Genomic DNA, 19870 nt, shown 5'->3' on the forward strand with positions numbered 1-19870 from the left:
TGATATACCGAGATGGCGGTTTTATTTTTCATGGTGGGCCTACCCATAATGACATTGTAAGGCAGCGGGGTGTCGACAACTAGGAAGTCTACTGGTAGACTTCTTCCCTTTCCTCTTTCCCCAAGTCTTACAGCCAGCTTTACATAACCGAGAGGGTAGACCGACCCGCCTCCGAAACCGATCAATGGTTGGTTGGTAGGGATCACATCCTTCTCGGTGTACTTCAGTTTGAGCAAACAGTCGAGTGTGATGATGTCGGCTGAGGATCCACTATCAACAAGGATTCGTTTCACCCGAGAGTTGGCTATTTTCATTTCTATGACCAAGGGGTCATCATGGGGGGTGTGCAAGTGCCGGTCAGGCTCCCCGAATGTCATTATCGGGCATCCTGCCTTTGCAGGTTCCACATCTAGCACTCGATGGGTCATTGCTTGGAGATGGGCCTTGCGAGCACGGCCAGATGATCCTCCTGAGGCGTGGCCCCCCGCTATGACACCGACATACCCGTCGTGTTTGCTATCGTTTCTCGCTTCTTTCTCCTTCCCCTTCTCTTCTGGGGATGCTTGATGTATCTGTTCAACTTCCCTTGATCAGCCAAGTGATCCAAGGCCTTCTTTAACTCCCGACAGTCTTTCGTGGTGTGACCACACTCCCGATGGTATTCGCACCATAATCTCTGATCCCTCCTATCTTTGGAAGTTCTGATAGGTGGGGAATGGGAATACCGACTTGTGCTTAAGATCCAAATAGATTTCCCGCCTGTTTCTGTTGAAACGTGGATCATTCCCGTTATCTACTGCTCTCGGAGCAACTGTTGGTGATTCCTCATGCTTTTGTTTGGTTCCCGGTAAGGGAGTTCTTCCTTTTTTTCTTAGCCTTTTCCCCGACAGGCTTACAGATATCCGAGGCTTGGATGAATTTCTGAGCCCGACTCATGGCCTCGGTGAAAGTGGTGACCTCGTTCTCAGCGAGGGACCATCTGAATTTTCCCGGCCAAAGTCCGGACATTAGGGCGGTGAACGCAACCCCGTCCTGAAGATCTGAAATCTTCAGCGACTCCTCGTTGAATCGCTTAATATAATCCGCAAGGCTCTCGTGCTCTTGCTGCTTGATGGACATTAAGTGGATGCTGGTTTTCTTGTGCCTACGTCCAGCAATGAAGTGTTGGTGAATAATGCCTCCAGAACCGAAAAGTTGTTATATACGGGGACAAGCCCGAAAACCAACTGAGCGCCAACCCTTTGAGGGTCGTCGGGAAATAGCGGCACCAAGTGGCTTCACATCCCGTCTGCACACTCATCTGAGCCTTGTAGGCGGCCATATGATCCTCGGGGTCGCTACTGCCCGAGTATTGCTCGATGGTGGGGACCTTAACCTTTCCCGGGTTGGGTACCTCCATGATCTCCCGACTGAAGGGGTCATAAATTGAGGACTCCCCTATTGATCAAGGTGTTGGTCTTGTTCCGAGGAGGCCCTGAGTCCGCTTCGTCCTCCTGCCTCGTCCTCTTGGACCCGACAGGAGACTTCTCCCGCTCCCTCCTCGGGGTCTGAGAGTGAGCCTGCTCCTCACGGTGCGTCCTTTCCCTTTCTTCTCTCTTCTTATTTAAGAGGATGCGAGCGTCCTGCTCTGCTCTGCGCCTCCTATTCTCTTCATAATGCGCCTGGCATCCGAGTTCTGGGTCCTCTGAGAGTGAGCCTGTCGGGATCTCTCTCCTCCCACTCGTTGCTCGCTCCGGTTAGGAGCGTGAGTTTGAGGGTTATCCCGGCCACGGGTCTCTGCCCGGGTCATCTCTCGGGGCTCCCCTTGATTGAGCTGGGGGATCCCGGCTATGAGCTGCTGTAAACTCCTCTGCATGTTTCATTCAACTGCGAGCAATCCGTTCGATGTCCGCCATCGTGACCGGTGTGGGTCTCTCGGGGGAGAATGCTCGTCATTGCGAGGGTCGACCCCTCGTCGTCTATGGCCAGGGATTCGACCAAGACATTGGGTTGGTGAGACTGGAGAGGTGTGGGTTGGGAGACAGTGAACCTCGGGTGGTTTTCCTTCGGGGTGCCATGTTGCTCTCGGTACGTGACTTTGAGATGTAGTATCCCCACAGACGGCGCCAAACTGTTTCTGCCTAGAAACTAGTCAAAAGAGTAATATGTTTAAGGTGAGAGTCAAATCCCGAATTAGGTTAGAATCCCGAGTCTCGTAGTCTCCAATCCTGCAAAACAAGGAAAAACTGGCCCGGGGGTGTTCCCGGGAAAGCCCCTCCGACGCTCAAGTCAGTTGAGATTGAGGTAGAGAGAGAAAGTAATCCAAGTCTAGAGAGAGATGCTCTGGTTTTGTTAGGTGAGAATTGAATACCTGTTCATTGATGGACTGTTGGTTTTATAGTTGTTGGGGATTTCCCAGACAGGAAACCTTTTTGGGGCCTCCCAAGACCTAGGGGAGCCACTACCTTTTTAAGGTAATCAGCTTTTTGTTCCCTAAAAGCTGGTGGATCTTCCTTGGGATGAGAGAATTAGGCTTGGGGTGAAATGCCTTTTAATATTTTATTGGGCCAGACCAGGAGCCCAAACATGGGTCAATTTGTAAACTTTAGGAGGTCATATATTTCTATAAGACATGCTAAAGTCATTTAGAACCCTAAGATTCAAATTAGCCACAAAATATAACTCTCTCTCTCCTCCTCTGTCTCTTCTCATCCACTGTAATTCCTCCATTAGAGAGGCTAAAAAAACTCCAAGGTTCTTGCTTGTGGATGTAGGTCAAGGTTGACCGAACCACGCGTTAAATCTTTGTCTCTCTTTGTTACTTCCATTTCTCATTTAAAGTTTACAACTTTGCATTTATTGTTAAACTTGAACTTAACTAGCAAACCATAGGTCCTAGAAATTGCTATCAATTCAATTAGCAACATATGCATTAAAGTTGATTATTAACCCGACCTGATTAGTTAAGCTTTATTTACGAGAGAGGAATTGATTTAAATTGATACTTAGAACCTCTTTAATCTTAAACACACTCGATCTAGTTTTATCAAATTTGAACCGATTTCAATACGAGTTGTTAACCTATCCCAAGATTACTAGTAATGTCACAAATTTATGATTTATGCATCACTAGGAAGCATAGAAGAGGACATATGAAAGTATATGATTATGGTCCATAAATTATGCATCTATGATAAGTATGATTTGTTGAGTGATCCATCATTGGTCCCCTAACAGGTGTATATGATACTATGGTGTTGGTTGTTGCACAACCACCTTTTGATGTGGTAGTTAGATTTCTTAGTGATATTTGGATTGTAGGACAAGAAGAGTAGGGAAATGAAAATGAAAGTAAGATGGCAAGGTGGGAATCAATAGGGAAATTGATAGGAGGGTTGTTGAAGAGGGGTGCATTTGGGACCAGAAAAATCAGGTTTTAGATGACTAAAAATATAAAATGTATATTTCCAGTGTATTAGATGATTTGTTTTAAACATAGGAAAAAGTTGGCCATTATCTAGATTGCTTAATCCATCAGAGTATTGGATGCCTTGCCCTCATACAACCACTGATATATAGCACTCCTTGACACTAGTATTTTAGGTAGCGGATAGCGGGTAGCGGTTGGACAAGATCAAAACGTTATTCAAGAAAATTACGAGTGTTTGATAAGGTTGTGGTTGTATTACCGGATAACAGGGGCGGCTTTTAGCATGTTCAACATGTTCCATGGAACAGGGCCCTTAATTGTGAGGGCCCCAAAATAGAGAAAGTTCAAGTAGTAAAAAGAAAAAGTGTATCTACTTATTTGGACTATTTTTTTTCATAATATGATTATGTGAAGTATGGATGAGCTATTACATTATTGAAAATTTCAAATACGAGATCGCACAGGGCCTCTATATAGTTCGAGACGGGCCTGCCGGATAATGATTGGAGTAAATTATGGATAGTGGTTGTAGAACGTTACTCCGAGTAACGTTTGAAATTTATAGGTAGCGACCTATTGAATAAAAACTATATAATCGTCTAAGGTAGAATTGTGAACCAATATTTTTTAATTTCTATTTCTTTTTCAGTTTATGTTTTTTTGAGGGACTTAATTATTTTTTATGCCAATTCATTTTTTCACATGAATGTGTTTTAAATATTAATTTTTTTCTTGATTCTTGTTAATTGACATATGCAAATCAAACTACTAGCAAAAAATTAGATATACTTCCTCCATTTCATATTACATGCAATACTTGCACTTTTCACGCATGTCTTTTGAGGACATATATCTCTAACTTTGTATTTGTAAAAATTGTAAAAAGTACATATTACAAAATACACGAATTTAACAAGATCCCACATGACAATATTTTTATTCACGTAAAAATCACAAACGATCGGCAAAGCGAAATTTGTAAATAGTGTAAAAAGTACAAGTGTTGCATGTAATATAAAACGGAGGAAGTATAAACATCTATACAAATATATTAAAGGCGTGTGTGACAAACTGACAATGTATACACGTCATCTGGCAAAAGTAAAATTAGCTTGCAACAAGATCTGAACCTGTGACCTCTTGCTATTATACATGACACAATTACCCTCTCAACCAACTTTTAATCATGCTTTAAGTGTCCATATTATTATATTTGTACCTTTTAAATGTTGAGTTTTCCTCAATATATTTTAACGAAAATGAAAAAAAAAATATGTCAAATTTGCAAAATAATACCAACTCGAATGATGAAAAAAAACCCTAGCCTCCCCTCTCTTTTTTTCTCTCTCCCAAACCCTAGCCTACACTACCCCTTCTTCATCAATTAGGGGCTGCCATGGATGTTTAAACATCCATGGTAAGCCCATTTTCCCCTTTTATTTCCAGTTTTTAATTCATTTTCTTGTTTTGTTCAATAAATTAGTATCTTTTTATGAGATTTTCTCAAACCCTGTTATGGGGTTTTTAGTTTCTGTTTTGGAAATCTCCTTCTCCCCTATGGGAGTTGTGAGTATGGCTCTTTTGTTTTTAGGTATGAGAAATTATTCTCATTGGTTGAAGTTCGAGACTCAACATGAAGGTATTGGAATCTCAGATGCGGTCAACCTGACTCGATCAAAAATGTTCTTCTCAAACTATATCAAAATGATAGACTTACTCATCAATAGCTGCTTGATTCAGCAAATACAAGAGGGTTGTGCTGTATTGTTCGATCTGGTTCATTGTAGTTTCTTCGAAAACGAATTTAATTTAGTCTTGTTTAATTGTATCTTGTTTTACTTTAATACCTATTGTAGATGCCGTTTGGCCTTCAATTAATGAAATTTTTCTTTCAATAAAAAAAAAATAATACCAACTCGAGACAATGTCCAAACCTAGTTAATAGGTTAAAATAAACCTCTTCCTTTTTCCCGGGGTTCGGGGGAAAGTGGGGCACTCCGAACACAAAACTGTCTCCCGGCAAACAAGGAGTAATATCAGCATAAACATTATTAGTAATAAAACAAATAAGATAGCACCAAAATAATAAAACAAAATAAGGTGATGCTAGTTAACTAATGTTTGTAAGTTCTTATAATACCAGAAAAAGACATTTAGAAATGAAAAAGCAACTTAGGAATCCCACAAACATGAAATGTTTTTCCCTTGTCCTATCTTTTTAGCATGTCCAAATGCATAATAGTTGGACTTGAATAATTTAAAGTAAAATCTCTTGGATTTTTCTGATTTTAGTCATATAGTGAACTCAATTATTTCATAATAATAGAAGATAATGTTGGACTAAAAGTAGCTTCAAGATGTTTCAGCCACTAGCACATGAATTAATTCGAATCTTTTAGAGTTTTAATACAACTCTATATGGCAGAGTAAAGAGTTGTATACTTGTATCTGAAGTTTGACATATATTTTAAAATCAAAGGATCATATTTATGAAAAAGTGAAATTTAGGGGATGAATTTTGATGAAAAAAAATAGGAGATGGAGTTTCTTTTTTCCCCCTTTTTTATAGAATGGAAAATGTCATATGACAGTAATCTAATAGTAGATCAACTTGTATACAATATATAGTTGTATATTTTACTTGTTTAGATAAAAAGGACCCAGTTCACAATAAATTTATTCTAGAAAAATAGACACCTAAAACTATATAAAAAAAAAATTAACTTATGCATGGGTAACAATAAACTTAGGAAAAATTGTTTTAAATAAGTCAATCTTTGCGCGGTCTTCCCATTTTACGTGTACCTTTTGATTATCCCTGATTGGTTAGACTTGTATGTCTGTTTTCTTCTATTGAATTTAACCTGTTTGTGACTTGTTTAGTAGGTTACTTATGATACGTGCTACAATGTCCCACGACCCCCACCCCCACCCTCGCCTGTTTTAGAAGAAGTAACATTGTAAAACGTATCATAAGTAACCTACTAAACAGGTCACAAACAGGTTAAAACTCAACAGAAGAAAACAAACATACAAACTTAACTCAATAACGATAATCAAAAGGTAAACTTTTTTTTTGAGGGGAATCAAAAGGTAAACTTAAAATGAAAAGACCGCATACTTATTTAAAACAATTTTTCCATAAACTTATCGGGTACCAAGTCGTTCATACAAGATTACCTACAAATATTTTCAGTCAAAAGCAGAAAATAAGATTAGGTGAAACAAATATTTACAAGGCCAATCATGATGATAGTACTAGCAATTAGCATATAGTCTGGTGAAATGACAGAGTATTCAGCTTAAATTTTCATTAATTCATTCAAAATCAAGCACAAGATTATGTACCTAAAGAAAAGAAGAAACTCAAGAATTATGCTAAGGCATATGACTAGTAATATCTGATTGTTAATCTTTTTTGTTATTGACAAGGAGAGAAGGTGTTTATCAATACAAGAACAAAAAGAAAGGCACAAATTTGTGGAAAAAACAGTGAGATGACTATATACTTACTCATATGTGCTGTTAGTTCTTGTACAAAATCTAAAGATTAATCAGCAACCTTTGGCTTCTGGCAAAGTTCTCCACAACACAATCATGTCGTGAACTCGCGACAGAAGTTAATAATCGACAAAGAGCTGGCTGCCGCCAAGCAATCAGGTCTCAGAACAAAAGGATAATAATTTAGCCAAGCAATCAGTTTAGAGTGATCTCTGCAACTGAACAGAACCAAGAGGCATCTGGTTCAAATGGCATAAAAGTGATAATGTTGTTTGCATCCAGCAAGCCACTTATATCTACCATGCAACCCGTAGTGAACAAGCCTTGGGGTTACATCAAAACCATAGAGCTGAAAGCTCGCTCCAAGCCCTTCTCGGGCCACCATTCCACTTACCTGAACGACTACAAGCAGACAAGAAGGATTAAGGTCTTCCCATTTGGTCGGAATTCATAGCCAACTCTGTGAGTAGACATGTAGAGCATCATTTACTTGACCATTCAAACCATATTCGGCTTCCAAGGCATTCCAAGAGCCAATATTGCTTCTTTGCACATGCTTTTGAAAATCTCCTGAGTGTTCTGCATACTGCCACCTTGCATACATCGATACAAAGCGATCCAAACGACAAATTCAAGCTCGTTTACGTACAGTGTAAGCATGTAGGCATGGCCTAGAGGAAGACTAGCTACATCAGTGCATGATGAGAGAATTTATAATTTTTACAGGATTGGGTTCCTCTTTCAAGATCATCCACTTGCATGAGCTTGGTTATTTCTCACATAACTAGCAATCAAATAATTCCACCATATTACATCTCTGTTTGAGCATGTATCAATTAAATTCCTAGCCACTGCCTCAAACAGCAACAATCAAGCTTCATACCTAGACATGGCAGAACTGGATTACACCCGACACATTACATAATGCACTAAATGCCGAGGTATTTTCTCGAAGGCATCTCTTGTTCTTCTTCTATATCTAGCAGTCATTTCATCCTCAAATCTTACAAATATCTCTCCTACTCTCTTGTTCTTCTTCTATCTCTAGTAGCCATTTTTTCCCCAAATCTTACAAAAATGTCTCCTAAATCAAATAGTCCAACCTCTCTCAATTTCTTTGCAACTTCCTCAAACATAATACACCTTCCTCATTTGAGTAGTAATGCAAGAAATTGTTATAGTCAAACCTCGGCACCTAAGTCCTCTTTTCATGGTTCGTTCAGTATACTTGGTGGCTTCCAGAACTTTCCCGGCTTTAACCAAACCCCAACAAATATGGAATCAAAATTTACGAGGGGGTCATTCCCCTTCCTTCCTCTCTTCCCTAGGTGCCCTTGCAACAACATGATATAGGTATGCATAGTAGGTTCGCATCCTTTTCTTATCATCAATCTAAAAATTCCGTTGCCTCACCTGCCTTCCGTCTTTTAGAAATCCCTTGATCAAGGCATGGTACATGCTTATATCTGGTGTTTCCGTATTTTCCATGATTAAATACGCCTCTACAACTCTATTCTTTGACACGAGCCCATACATTAATGACGCTAGTGTTGCATTATCTGCTTTGATTCCTCTCTTTTGCATTTCTTCAAACACTAAATGAGCCTGAGGAAGCTTGCCCCTTTTACACATCCATTTGATAACGATACTGTAAGTAGAAAGTCCAACTTCCTCCATCCTTTTTACTCTCATAGTTTGAAAAAGCTTTAGTCCTTGATCAAACTGATTATTCTTGAAGAACCTCTCTATCATTGTATTTACAGCATCTATGTCAGCTTCAATTCCTTCATCCATCATTAGATTCCACAATTTTGAAGCCTCAATCACATCGCCAACATCACAAAATCCACAGATTAAGTGCTTATAAGTTATGTGATTTGGGCTAATCCAATCCTTTAACTTTACCACAACATACTTAGCCTCGTCAACCAGCTTTTCCTTGCAAAGGGTTTCAACAACTTTATTTAAAGTATCCAAGCTATAGCCATACTCATGAGAATTCATCAAGTGAAAATATTCCACACATTTCTTCAATTCCCTAGCAGCAGCCAACGTTTTCAAAGCAACCCTGAATGTCTTATCATTAGCAATTTTCTGCTCTGTCACTTCATGTAATAATTCCCAAAACAGATCAATATTTCTAGACTTACCAATCACATCAAGCATCTTATTGAAGGTGACAGGGGTGTGGGTAAACCCGGGACAAGTCAAGGTGAATTGATAGAAGCGGTAAACTGGTCGCCATGAAAGGGGGAATTTGTTGCATACTTGGAGGAAAAATTCATGGTTAAGGCTGAATTGAGAGTTTTGAAGGTGTGTTTGGAGCTTGGAGTCTGACGCATCTTGTTGCTGGTACAGAATTGTGCAAACCCTGAGAAGATGGTCTGAGTTGACTGGGATCAATGCGTTACTATGCAAAGGAGCAAGAGATTGATAAAGAAAGGTATTAGTTGGAGGGGTGGTAACACGTTGTAGTGTGTGAGTGCGCCTGAAGAGGTTGATTAACGGCCTAGTGATAATGACGCTTCTAAAGTTCATCTACCTGAACAAAACAAACAAATACTAGCATATAAGGAAGAAATCGAAATACTAGCATATAAGAGGTTGATTAACGGCCTAGTGATAATGACGCTTCTAAAGTTCATCTACCTGAACAAAACAAAACAAAACAAAACAAACAAATACTAGCATATAAGGAGGAAATCCAAATTCCAAAAGAGAAACAAAAAAGAGCATGAAACTAAGAAGAAAGGTTTGTATTGCTGAAACATCTTGATGATAAGCTTTAATGCTATCAACTTATCAGCATACATAAGGTCATCACAATTCATGCATCATGAAAAGCACATCACCCTGAAATGTACAAGGTATCTCTATAATCTAAATAATATTCTACTAAGGCTATACTAATCTAAAACAATTAAAGAAACTCCAGCCAAAGAATTGATCTTATTTCCAGCCACAACACTTGAAAAATTGATCTGATGAAATTAAACAAGAACAACTGAACACAAATATGCGCATCTACAAACTGTAGCATAAATTTTCTTATCATTTACTTCCATGAAACAAAGAAACATGAATTAACAAGTTATACCAGAAATTCATTCGAATCATAAGTTTATAACATGTAAATTATCACTAAAAACATGAGATAACATATATGAGAAAGAAAAAATAAGTTGAATTCATGAAACAAACAGCATAAAACCAATCGCATGTGTAATCACATCAAGTAGATCTCAAAAATCGCAATTTCACACCAAAATCCGCAACAAAACAAGTAGATTCATCTAAGGAAAGAAACAACAACCTGCAATTCGAGCTTCTGCAATTCGAGCTTTGCGTATGACTTATGAGAGGTTCTAAATGAATTCAATTTGAGTATGAGACCGTCACTGCGAGCGTCTTTTGGAGTGTTACTCGCAAATAGGCTATACTACCTATGTAGTTTAAGATTATTTTTTTTATACACAACACCAGAAAATGTAACATAAATGATAAATTGACGAGTTTCTCTCGATTATACTTCCTCCGTTCCATAATAAGTGAAACGCTTTTCTAGCATCGAGAAAGTATAAGCTGAGAGATGAGCTACAGTGTCCTCTTATAAAATTACTTTTCTACCTTCACTTATTAAAAAAATGTTAATCTCTATTATATAAGCGAAGGGGAGAGCTACGGTGTCCCCTTTAAAAAGTCCTTTTCGTCCTTAGCTAAATATGTAATTCGATATTCAAATTTTCTACAATATATCCCTTCCTAATTTAAAGATGTGGTAAAAATTTTAATGATATATTAAACTAAATAAGCATTAACAAAGTAACTTGACATAATGAGCAAAATGGTTATTTAATTTTAAAAAATTACAAATTTAATTTGACTATAAGACCTTACATCTAAATATTTATTACAATTTCTAAGCACTTTCCATTAGTTTGTAAAATAATAATTATAAATCACACTTCTAAAATTATATTTAGATGAAATTTAATAAGAACAGACCCAAACAATCGACGCACGCATCGCGTGCATAAAAGGCTAGTTATGAAATATTCAATTCCTTCTCGATCTATATTCATGTGTAATAACTAATAAGAAAATTTAAGATTGCTTAATTATGATCATTTCCGCAGCAAATAACTTCAATGGGTTGAACTAAACCCCCAAAATTTGGAATTTTTTTTTCAGCTCACATACCAGTGAATAAGAAAATCAAGTATATACTTTTCAAAAAAAGAAAAAAAGAAAATCAAGTATATAAGTGTAAATTAAAAAATTGAAATCTTAAAACTTATGATATATAGTAAAATTAGTGTTAAACAAACCTTCAATTTTTTGGTATCGTCGAAAAAATCCTTCAATTTCTATCCTCAAAAAGTAAGTTGAATCAATCTAGGAAATCGAACATTTTAGATAGAAAAGAAAATTGGAATCAATGAACGAATATGAATGTAGACGATAATATGTAGAGAGAGATGGATTTTCATGTGTAATCACAGCAAATTCTACTGATTGGAATATCGAGGGTTAGGGTTACCTCTAAGTCTCATACTTGCTGATTGCTACGTTTTTTTCAAATGACAACATTTTGACTTTTTCGCTATTCATAATTTACTCTTTAATAAAAATAAGTTATATACAAACAAATACATGGTCATATGAGATCTTATTTGAATTATTTTAACGTGTATATTCTACATGTCTTAGTTGCGTAATTTTTCCATAAATTTAAATTAAAATATTAATAGTCAAAATTATATCTCGACAAATGCGAAAATTCAGATTAGGAAATTTAAAATTTGTAATATGACTAAGCTTACCTCGCTCTTAACCTTTTTATTATATTAACCATGTGCACATGACATATGGTATAATTGTTTGTCAAAGAGGAGATATGACTATATGAGGCATATTATTATATTAATCATATGCGCTATTTATATATCCTACTTTAATCATATCTTCTTATAAAATATAAAATGACAAATTTTTGTATTCAAAATGTTGTTAACTTTATCTCAACATGTATTTTCAAAATATAACTGATAGAGTATAAATCTATTCATTTATACTCTATCAATAACCTTTGCTAATAAATAATTAAGTGTATCAAAAATCAACATTGTACATTCGCATATTTCAAAATCAAACTGTATTTATTAATATACTATCGAAAAAGTACTATATGTAAAAGTATTTTTAGGTATCTATAAATGTTCAAACAATTTTAAGGCTTAACCATTACAAAATGTACAAACTTACTCACTACACAACCAAGTTAAAATTTCTTTCTAGAACTTCTCTTAAGCTCCGTTTAATAGAGTGTAAAATATTTTTCATAAAAATAAATTTTCCTTTTTGTTTTCTTTTCCGTTGTTTGGTTTAGTAAAGAGTATAAAACAAGTTTTCCATCAATAAAACTCTAGATGAATCATTTTCTTTTAAAGAAGAAGGAAAAAAACATTTTCTTCCCTCTTTTTTAATAACCTTTTACTCTCCTCTTATCCATCCTCCCCATTCCCCCCCATTCCCCTTCTATGTTTCTAACTTTTTTTTATGTTAAACCAAAGAAAGGAAAATTAATTTTCCATTTGAATTTCCATTTCAAAATATTTTACATGAAAAATCATTTTACATTGAAAATGTTTTACATCCAACCAAACGTAGCCTTAATTACGGTTGTAAAGTATAAAGAACAGAAAGCTATAAGTAAAAATCTTTTGTTGCTGGTATTGTTAGTATATAGATGCTTTTTTTATTGTGAAAATTCAGACCTATAGTATGGCAATTAACTACTTACTATACCTATTTTCCATGAGATTGGGATCTTAAAAAATTCTATACATCCCTCCTTGAGCTACATATACAAAGTAGGCAAAATGTTCCAAAAATAACAGAATGGAATTCAACTCCTAAGGAAGCTCCAAGGTCCAGTTCCTGTCCCAATTCTGCAAAAAGAAAAAGATTCAATTAATAGGGGTTTACTATTACCGTCTGTATTTACTAAACACCGCCCGAAAAATACGGCCGATATACGGTTAATATGGACGGCAAACAGCATTGAGGTAATAAAGATATGAAGAGCCCGTTTCCAGGAACCCAAATCACCTAATCCACAATTTATGTTCCATTTGCTGACTATAATGAGTTCTAAAATATAATTTATGTTCCAAATTTGGGACATAGGGCATGTTCTCTTCGACATAAAACAACTGAACTGAATTGAACTGAAATTAATAGTGATATGTGAGAGTAAAAGTATTGTCCAGAGCTGAACTGAACTGAAAATAAGTTGGCGAAAACAGACCCATAGTTTGATTTTAAGCACGACATGAGTAATTTGTAAAATTATACCTCCAAAACCCAGCAAACGCGCGGAGGCTCATGTAAATAGTTAGAGCCACCCAGATCCCAATAAAACCGTAATGAGAAGAAAGAAACATCAAACACAAAATGCTCATAACAGCCACCATCACCTGCAAAAATTAAGAAATAGGATCAGAAGTTTGTCCCAAGCTAAGTGTTTATACTTAAGAAAGAATGAAAATTCTTGTAAAAGAATTACCATGGAAAAGGCTGAATATGCAAAATCAGATGCTCCAAAGTTGATGCCATCAAAAACAAAGGCCAATGCATTTACCGGTTGTGTCAGAGCAACAAACTGTGGTAAAGATAACATAGTTATAATTAGCTCGACTCTCGCAACATATAAACAAAATGAATATGTATTAACCAAATATGTAGAAAAGTGCGCGTACTGGAATGCCTATGGTAATAAGGTTCAAGACATCGACATCCTTGGTAAATAATCTTGCTGCAAACTTTAAGCCGAACCCGAGCATGAAACATAAGACCAATCCTAGAACAAATCCCAACTGCACATATAGCAGAAAATAAACCAAAATCAGATGATGATACTTAATGACATAATTTAGATCCTATATTCCTAATCATAACTCATAAGGACATATCAGATATCTAGAGCTAATCAAGTATATACTCAGCTGGACCTGATTGGCCGGGTTATTTTAGGGTCTGGCTCGACCCAAGTTACATTTCAGGCTATTTTTGGTTACAGGCCTGCTCGCAAAGATGGTCATAATTTCTTTCGGTTTGGACAGGATTTTATAGCTATAATGTGGTCTGCCTTGGGCCGAAATGGGCTGGAATTTTTGGCCATGTCTAGTCCAATATCAGCTCTAGAAATATCGAACTTGCCTGCAATACTCTGGAGGCAGTTGATGTTGCTCTCTCGAAATCATTCTTTGCAAAAGCACTTGCAAGTATTGCCTGCAAAATACGAAAAAGTACGCCTAAAACAGTGCAAAACCAATAATGCTATGTTTGGATAGCAAGATTTCATTTCAAATCCTAGATTTGGATGAAATCTATTGTTTGGATAGCATGGGATTTGAAATTATGGAATTTGTCCAAATTCTTATCAAAAGCCTATATTAGTAGAATTTAAAATTCAAGCTAGTACCTTGTCATTTGAAATTATATCCTCATAAATATCCCAACTCCATAAGTAAACCCACACTTTCTAATATTTATTTCTCTCTCCTTTAGTAAACCCACACTTTTTCTCTCTCCTCCATTAAACCTCTATTTCTCTATCCTTTATCAAACCCTCTTTAGAAAACAGTGATTAAGAATTGAAATACAAACTTTAAATTCCAGATTTCAATTCCATTATTTGAAATGAAATACAAGTTTCCAAACACTACCTAAACGAACTTTACAATACATAAATACTTAAAAAGTGGCATATTACTAGAAAATGACAGACCGACCTGGCCAGCAACAGCAAGTCCATCAGCAAGAAGGGAAGTCGCCAACCACACTTGCAAACAGACCTGAAATGCAGCCATTTGTGTGGACCCTAAGCGTGCTGCCATAGATGCAGCTAAGGTCACACAGAATGTCACAGCGATGACCCTCATCAATAAAAGAAAACCTGCAAAAAAAAGCAAGAAGTAAACTCTTAGCCGTATCTCCTTTTGTACACTTTCATATCCTTAGGCAGGGAAAAGGACATTTTAAATGATCAAGTAGTATAGGCATCCCTTACCGTTTTTTAGAAACCGACCGAATTTGAGGTCCGTGATGCTCGGAGGTAGGAGATCGACTAGTTGAATAAGTCTCCAAAATAGTATGATCGAAATCAAGTACCTTTATGATCAACATAAGACGTTGGACAAATTATAACTTTTTATTGTTTCTACTAATAGATAATCAAAGATATGAATGGTCAAAGTTGTGCGCTACAGCAAAAAAATTGTGTGCTAGAGGGTGAAAATTGAACGGTTGCAATTAGAAAGAAACACGGGAAGTAACAGTTAAAAATTAGTATATAAATAGCTGCTGTGAAAGCTTACTGTGATATAACATGGGCAATTGCTGCACCACTGACACCCAACCGAAAGACAAACATGAAAATTGGGTCAAGAATCATGTTAGTGACATCCCCTGCCACTGTGAAATTAAAGTGAAAAGAAATCAATAATGGTAATTGATCAAAGCACTCCAAAAATACATGTCACTTGATTAAACTTGGTCACTCAAGATTCTTAAATAGGACTCACCGGTGGCATACAGAGGAGTCTTGGTATCCTTAAAACCACGGAAAATTCCTTGCATAGCTAATGAAAGAAGAACAGCAGGTGCACCGAGTGACCTCAATGTTAAGTACCTTTTAGCTGGGGGTAGCATGGGCGAGTCCTGGTAAACCATAATGTAGAGATTATGTAAGATAGGGGACTAACAAAAAGTGAAGAGCCTATCATGCCCTTTCTCTCCTTTCTTAAGGATATAAGCTAACTCTAGTTTGGTTCACTAAGGGTGTGTCAGTTACTTCATCCCCCATTAGTTGCTCAAGGAACACTTACTGATGGTGCGTCCTCTTCACCTCAAAAGATTTATTTCGGGTAAGTTCACATCAGGTGCAGAGAACACACCATCACTAGATGGACACCCATATAACTTAAGTTAGAATCAATAAGTTCATATAAAGGCTAATAAGTTAATATAAATTTAAGGAAATTTGTACTTACAGGGTTGACACCCATATAGTTCAATAATGGCTTTGCTAGAGAAATGAGGAAAAGCGCCTGGAGAAGACCGAGACTTGCACCAATAACCAAAGCTGAAGAAGCGGATGGAATGTGCCGCTTTTGAGGCTTGGAACTTTCAACACTAAAGCTACTTGTTTTGGACTTTAAAGTACTCTCCCCTGAATGTAACAAAAAAAGGCAACATACTCTAAATGTTTACAAATTGCCAATGAAGTGATGCAAACATAGTATTGTGCAATTTGGCAGAAAAAAAAAAAACCTGATTGAGGTAATAGTTCTTTGGCTTCATTATTAGAACTTGAATTGGATTCCAAGCATTCTATCTTTTGTTGTTCAGAACCCACTTCTGCCACGGCATCTTCCTCAGCCACAAAAGAAGTAGTCACACTTACAAGAGGAAAGATTGCGATCCGAGATACTTGATTGAAAAGAGCTATGGAGACCCCAACAGCAGCAAGTTCAATAGGCCCTGCAGCCATCGCATAAAGTATCAAGCTTTCAGTCCAACAAGAAAAAAGTCTAACCAGCAGTGAATTTCATCATTACGGATTACATAGATATACTACATTTCAAGACAATAGGCCATTTTTCCATATATGGACATTCCAAAACCACCCGATTTGTCAATCATGGCATTATTGGCACTAGACCATTTCGGGACCATTTCGAGGTGACCATTCCCGAGGCTTGGTCATTCCGACCATGCACAATACGCAGGCTCATGTGCTTGCCATGCATGCCAGACACAAAATCAAGGCCTAAGCACAGCTCCTGCCTTCTTGCTTTCATTCTAGACTGTTCTCGACCATGCACAATACGCCGGCTCATGTGCTTGCCTTGCATGCCAGACACAAAATCAAGGCCTAGGCACAGCCCATGGGTGCGCCGTGCAGGTTCTAGCTTTCATCCTAGACTTAAAAAATCATGAATTTGCCATGCCAAAAGTTTGAGCATCATGCCTTGCTATTTAATAACGATATAGCCATATAAGAAACCAATGCTAATCTTTTAAATATGGTTCAAAGATAAAATGCAGACTGTTGCTTTGAGTAAAGAATAAACCCTCTAGACTGTCTTCCCACATGACCCCAACCCACAGGCCACAGGCGCAATTACAAACCAGACACCCCCAAAATCTACTATCATCATTCTAGGACATGTATAATGTACATACTTGATACTACCTCCATACTTTTTTAGTTGCAACATTTAGTTTTGTGACACTATTCATCAACCAACTTTATTTCTTGTTAGATTCGTTTAAATGCGACGATTCCACGATTCCAGATATCAAATTTTTATAATTTTTACTTACACCCAATAAGAGATATTAATGTCCAAAAAATCGTCTCGAAAATGTGAAAAAGCAAATGGTGCGACTGAAAAATAGAAAGGTAGTATACCATTGGTGTAAAATAATTATAGTGCATACATGATACATATTGGAAGCAAATAATTTACCTATTTGGCCAATAAAAGCTGTGTCAACAAGAGAAGCAATAGGATCAGCTGTCAAAGCCAGTACAGCAGGAAGTGCAATCTGTGCTATTTCCTGTCCAAGCTCATCCATCTTGAACACCAACCTATTTTACATACATAATGTCATAACATAAGTAACATACTAACATGCATGCTTTTAGTTTTCTTTTTCTCATTTTATAAACACAATTCTCCATTTTATTCATCAAATAAAGAAAAATCATACTTTTACTTCATTTAGCTCCACAAAAACAATTTAATCAAACCCAGTAAACAATACTTCCTCCGCTTCACAAGTGAAACACTTCTGTCTTTTATGTGAGAGTTTGTTTAGAAAAGTGTTTCGCTTATTATGGAACAGAGGAAGTATTTGACACCAAAAAAACCCACCAAAAAACATGAGAAGGGTAAAAAGGGAAATTGTACCTGGCATTTTTGAAGAAGATGAAGAGAGGAATTTTGCTCTTTGTGTATGGAAAACACAATCCATCTTCCTCTACCATGATTTTGATGACTTAGAACAAGTGAAGCCTTCTAATACTCCTTTTATATATATATTTTTTTTTTCAAATGTTACTTTCACAAAATTATTAACTCATTAATTTAGTGATGCCAAAATCAAATTCCCATATTAGTTCTATTCAAGGAAAATGCTTATATTATACGCCTTACAAAAATAGAATCCAAACAGATACTCCATCATAAATTTACCTCCAAAACAAAACAAAACAAAAAAAACTTACAATTTTTTTTTTATTCAAGAAAAACTTATTATTACACTGAATTAATTATAGTGGAGTTTTATGTATGAATGAAGAGAAATCCAAACGCCAAAACTTCTTCCAGAAAAACAGAAATGGTGTAATAATTGGAGGAAAAAGGTGACTAGTAGTTTAGCTTTTTAAAGGATAAGAATTTTTGTAACAGAAAGTTGAAATTTTTCTAAAAATATTAACCAAGAAAATACTAAACTGTTCACCAAAAATGTTAGGGTCCATATAAAAGAAAATTTGGAGAAAAATGAGTAACTTTCACTATCATTTGTTTAAAAACCTTCCTACTTAAAGAAAAGGAGGAGAAAAAGAGAAGACTTTATGGGGAAAAAATCCTTTCTTTGTCTCTTAATTAATTGATCGGAGATTCAATCTTTAACTTTTGTGAATGGAAAGAAATTGTTACCCAATTCTTTACTCTTAAGTAGAGTATATGAAACGAAAGGATTAGTTATTATTATCGACGAGAGAAAAATGAGTAACTTTCATTATTATTTGTTCAAAAACCTTCCCACTTAAAGAAAAGGAGAAAAAGAGAAGAATTTATGGTGAGTAAAAGATGTTTCCTTTCTCCTTTAATTAATTAATCGGGAGTTCGATCATTAATCTATAAAAATAGAAAGATATTGTTGACTAGTCCTTTATTCTTGAGTGGAGCATCTGAGTCGAGAAAATTAGTCATTGCTATTGACAGTAGATACTTCGATGGTTAAAAATAAAACCCTTCCTTGGAAAAGAAAAGAAAAGGAAACGATAACAGATTGAAGACATTTGGACTTGTCACTCATGAAGGTTACGTTGACGGGTGTCTTTCTATATTCCAAATTCCAATCACTGAATTATGTTTGTGGAAATTTTTTTTTATCTTGTTAAGAAACGGTGATGCCATAAATGATAAATCAATACATGCACATGAGTATATGAGGTGTTTTTTTCCTCTAAAATGATAAGAGAAAGATGTTGTTAGATCGAAATTTGTTATAGTAGGTATAATCAGGCCAGCTTCTTATGTAAAGTCAATTGATAGGAATCAAACTTGTGATGTCAAAAATAATTTTTCCGTCTTTTTTTTACTTATAATGTTTGGATTTGCACAAGAACTAAAAAAAGAAATAAATAAAAAGAGATAACGAGATCCATGTACAAGAAGAGAAAAAAAGAGATACATATTGCTAGACTAGAGATGGAACGTAATAGAGAATCATCAAAAGTAAAAAATATCGCAAGAACTGTCAAAAGTGAGAAACGTTGCAAGAAAAAAAAAAAAAAAAAAAAAAAAAAAAAGAGGAAGTACGACTTGATTGTAAAAGTCCAAATAAGGGGAGTAGTTGAAGTATTTTTTCCGATACAACTAATAGTAATATTGAAGTTTTTAAACGATTACGTTTTTATAATGGCTCGTAATTCCTATGCAATTAGCATTTAGATAATTGTTAGTGTTTTCTCCTTTTTATATCTTCATGTTGAAGCAATCCTTCCATTTTTTTTTTCAAGGTATTTATTCTCGGGATGGCACATTTAGGGATGAAAAAAACTTTGTCTACTCACTAGATAATCTAACCGCTAGAGATAGATATTAAACCGCTAGAGATAGATATTAATGATAAGTGGAGTCCAACTCAACAGGATTA

At 36.1% G+C, this 19870-nt stretch overlaps 1 protein-coding gene and 1 pseudogene across 3 annotated transcripts; both read right to left on the bottom strand.

Moving 5' to 3' along the window:
- Window positions 1-7583: 7583 nt before the first annotated feature.
- LOC125497113 (putative pentatricopeptide repeat-containing protein At1g26500) lies at window positions 7584-11981 on the bottom strand (annotated as a pseudogene).
- Window positions 11982-12617: 636 nt separating this feature from the next.
- Window positions 12618-18451, bottom strand: LOC125497112 (protein DETOXIFICATION 42-like). Of its 3 annotated transcripts, none has more exons than XM_057394557.1 (13): window positions 17893-18451; window positions 17449-17570; window positions 16247-16456; window positions 15967-16145; window positions 15499-15634; window positions 15292-15388; window positions 14985-15085; window positions 14647-14870; window positions 14132-14251; window positions 13672-13788; window positions 13479-13574; window positions 13268-13389; window positions 12618-12861 (listed from the first exon to the last, which is right to left on the bottom strand). In XM_057394557.1, the coding sequence occupies exons 1-13, from the start codon at window positions 17967-17969 to the stop codon at window positions 12819-12821; spliced, it is 1644 nt and encodes a 547-aa protein (XP_057250540.1). In that variant the 5' UTR covers window positions 17970-18451; the 3' UTR covers window positions 12618-12818. The 3 variants fall into 3 exon arrangements, with proteins under 3 accessions (XP_057250540.1, XP_048499747.1, XP_048499748.1); XM_048643790.1 differs by having other exon boundaries at window positions 14132-14226; window positions 14688-14870; window positions 17893-18448; XM_048643791.2 differs by having other exon boundaries at window positions 14132-14203; window positions 14707-14870; window positions 17893-18442.
- Between the last annotated feature and the right edge of the window lie 1419 nt (window positions 18452-19870).

The sequence above is a fragment of the Beta vulgaris genome, chromosome 4 (genome assembly GCF_026745355.1).
Source record: "Beta vulgaris subsp. vulgaris cultivar EL10 chromosome 4, EL10.2, whole genome shotgun sequence".
NCBI classification, from domain to species: Eukaryota; Viridiplantae; Streptophyta; class Magnoliopsida; order Caryophyllales; family Amaranthaceae; genus Beta; species Beta vulgaris.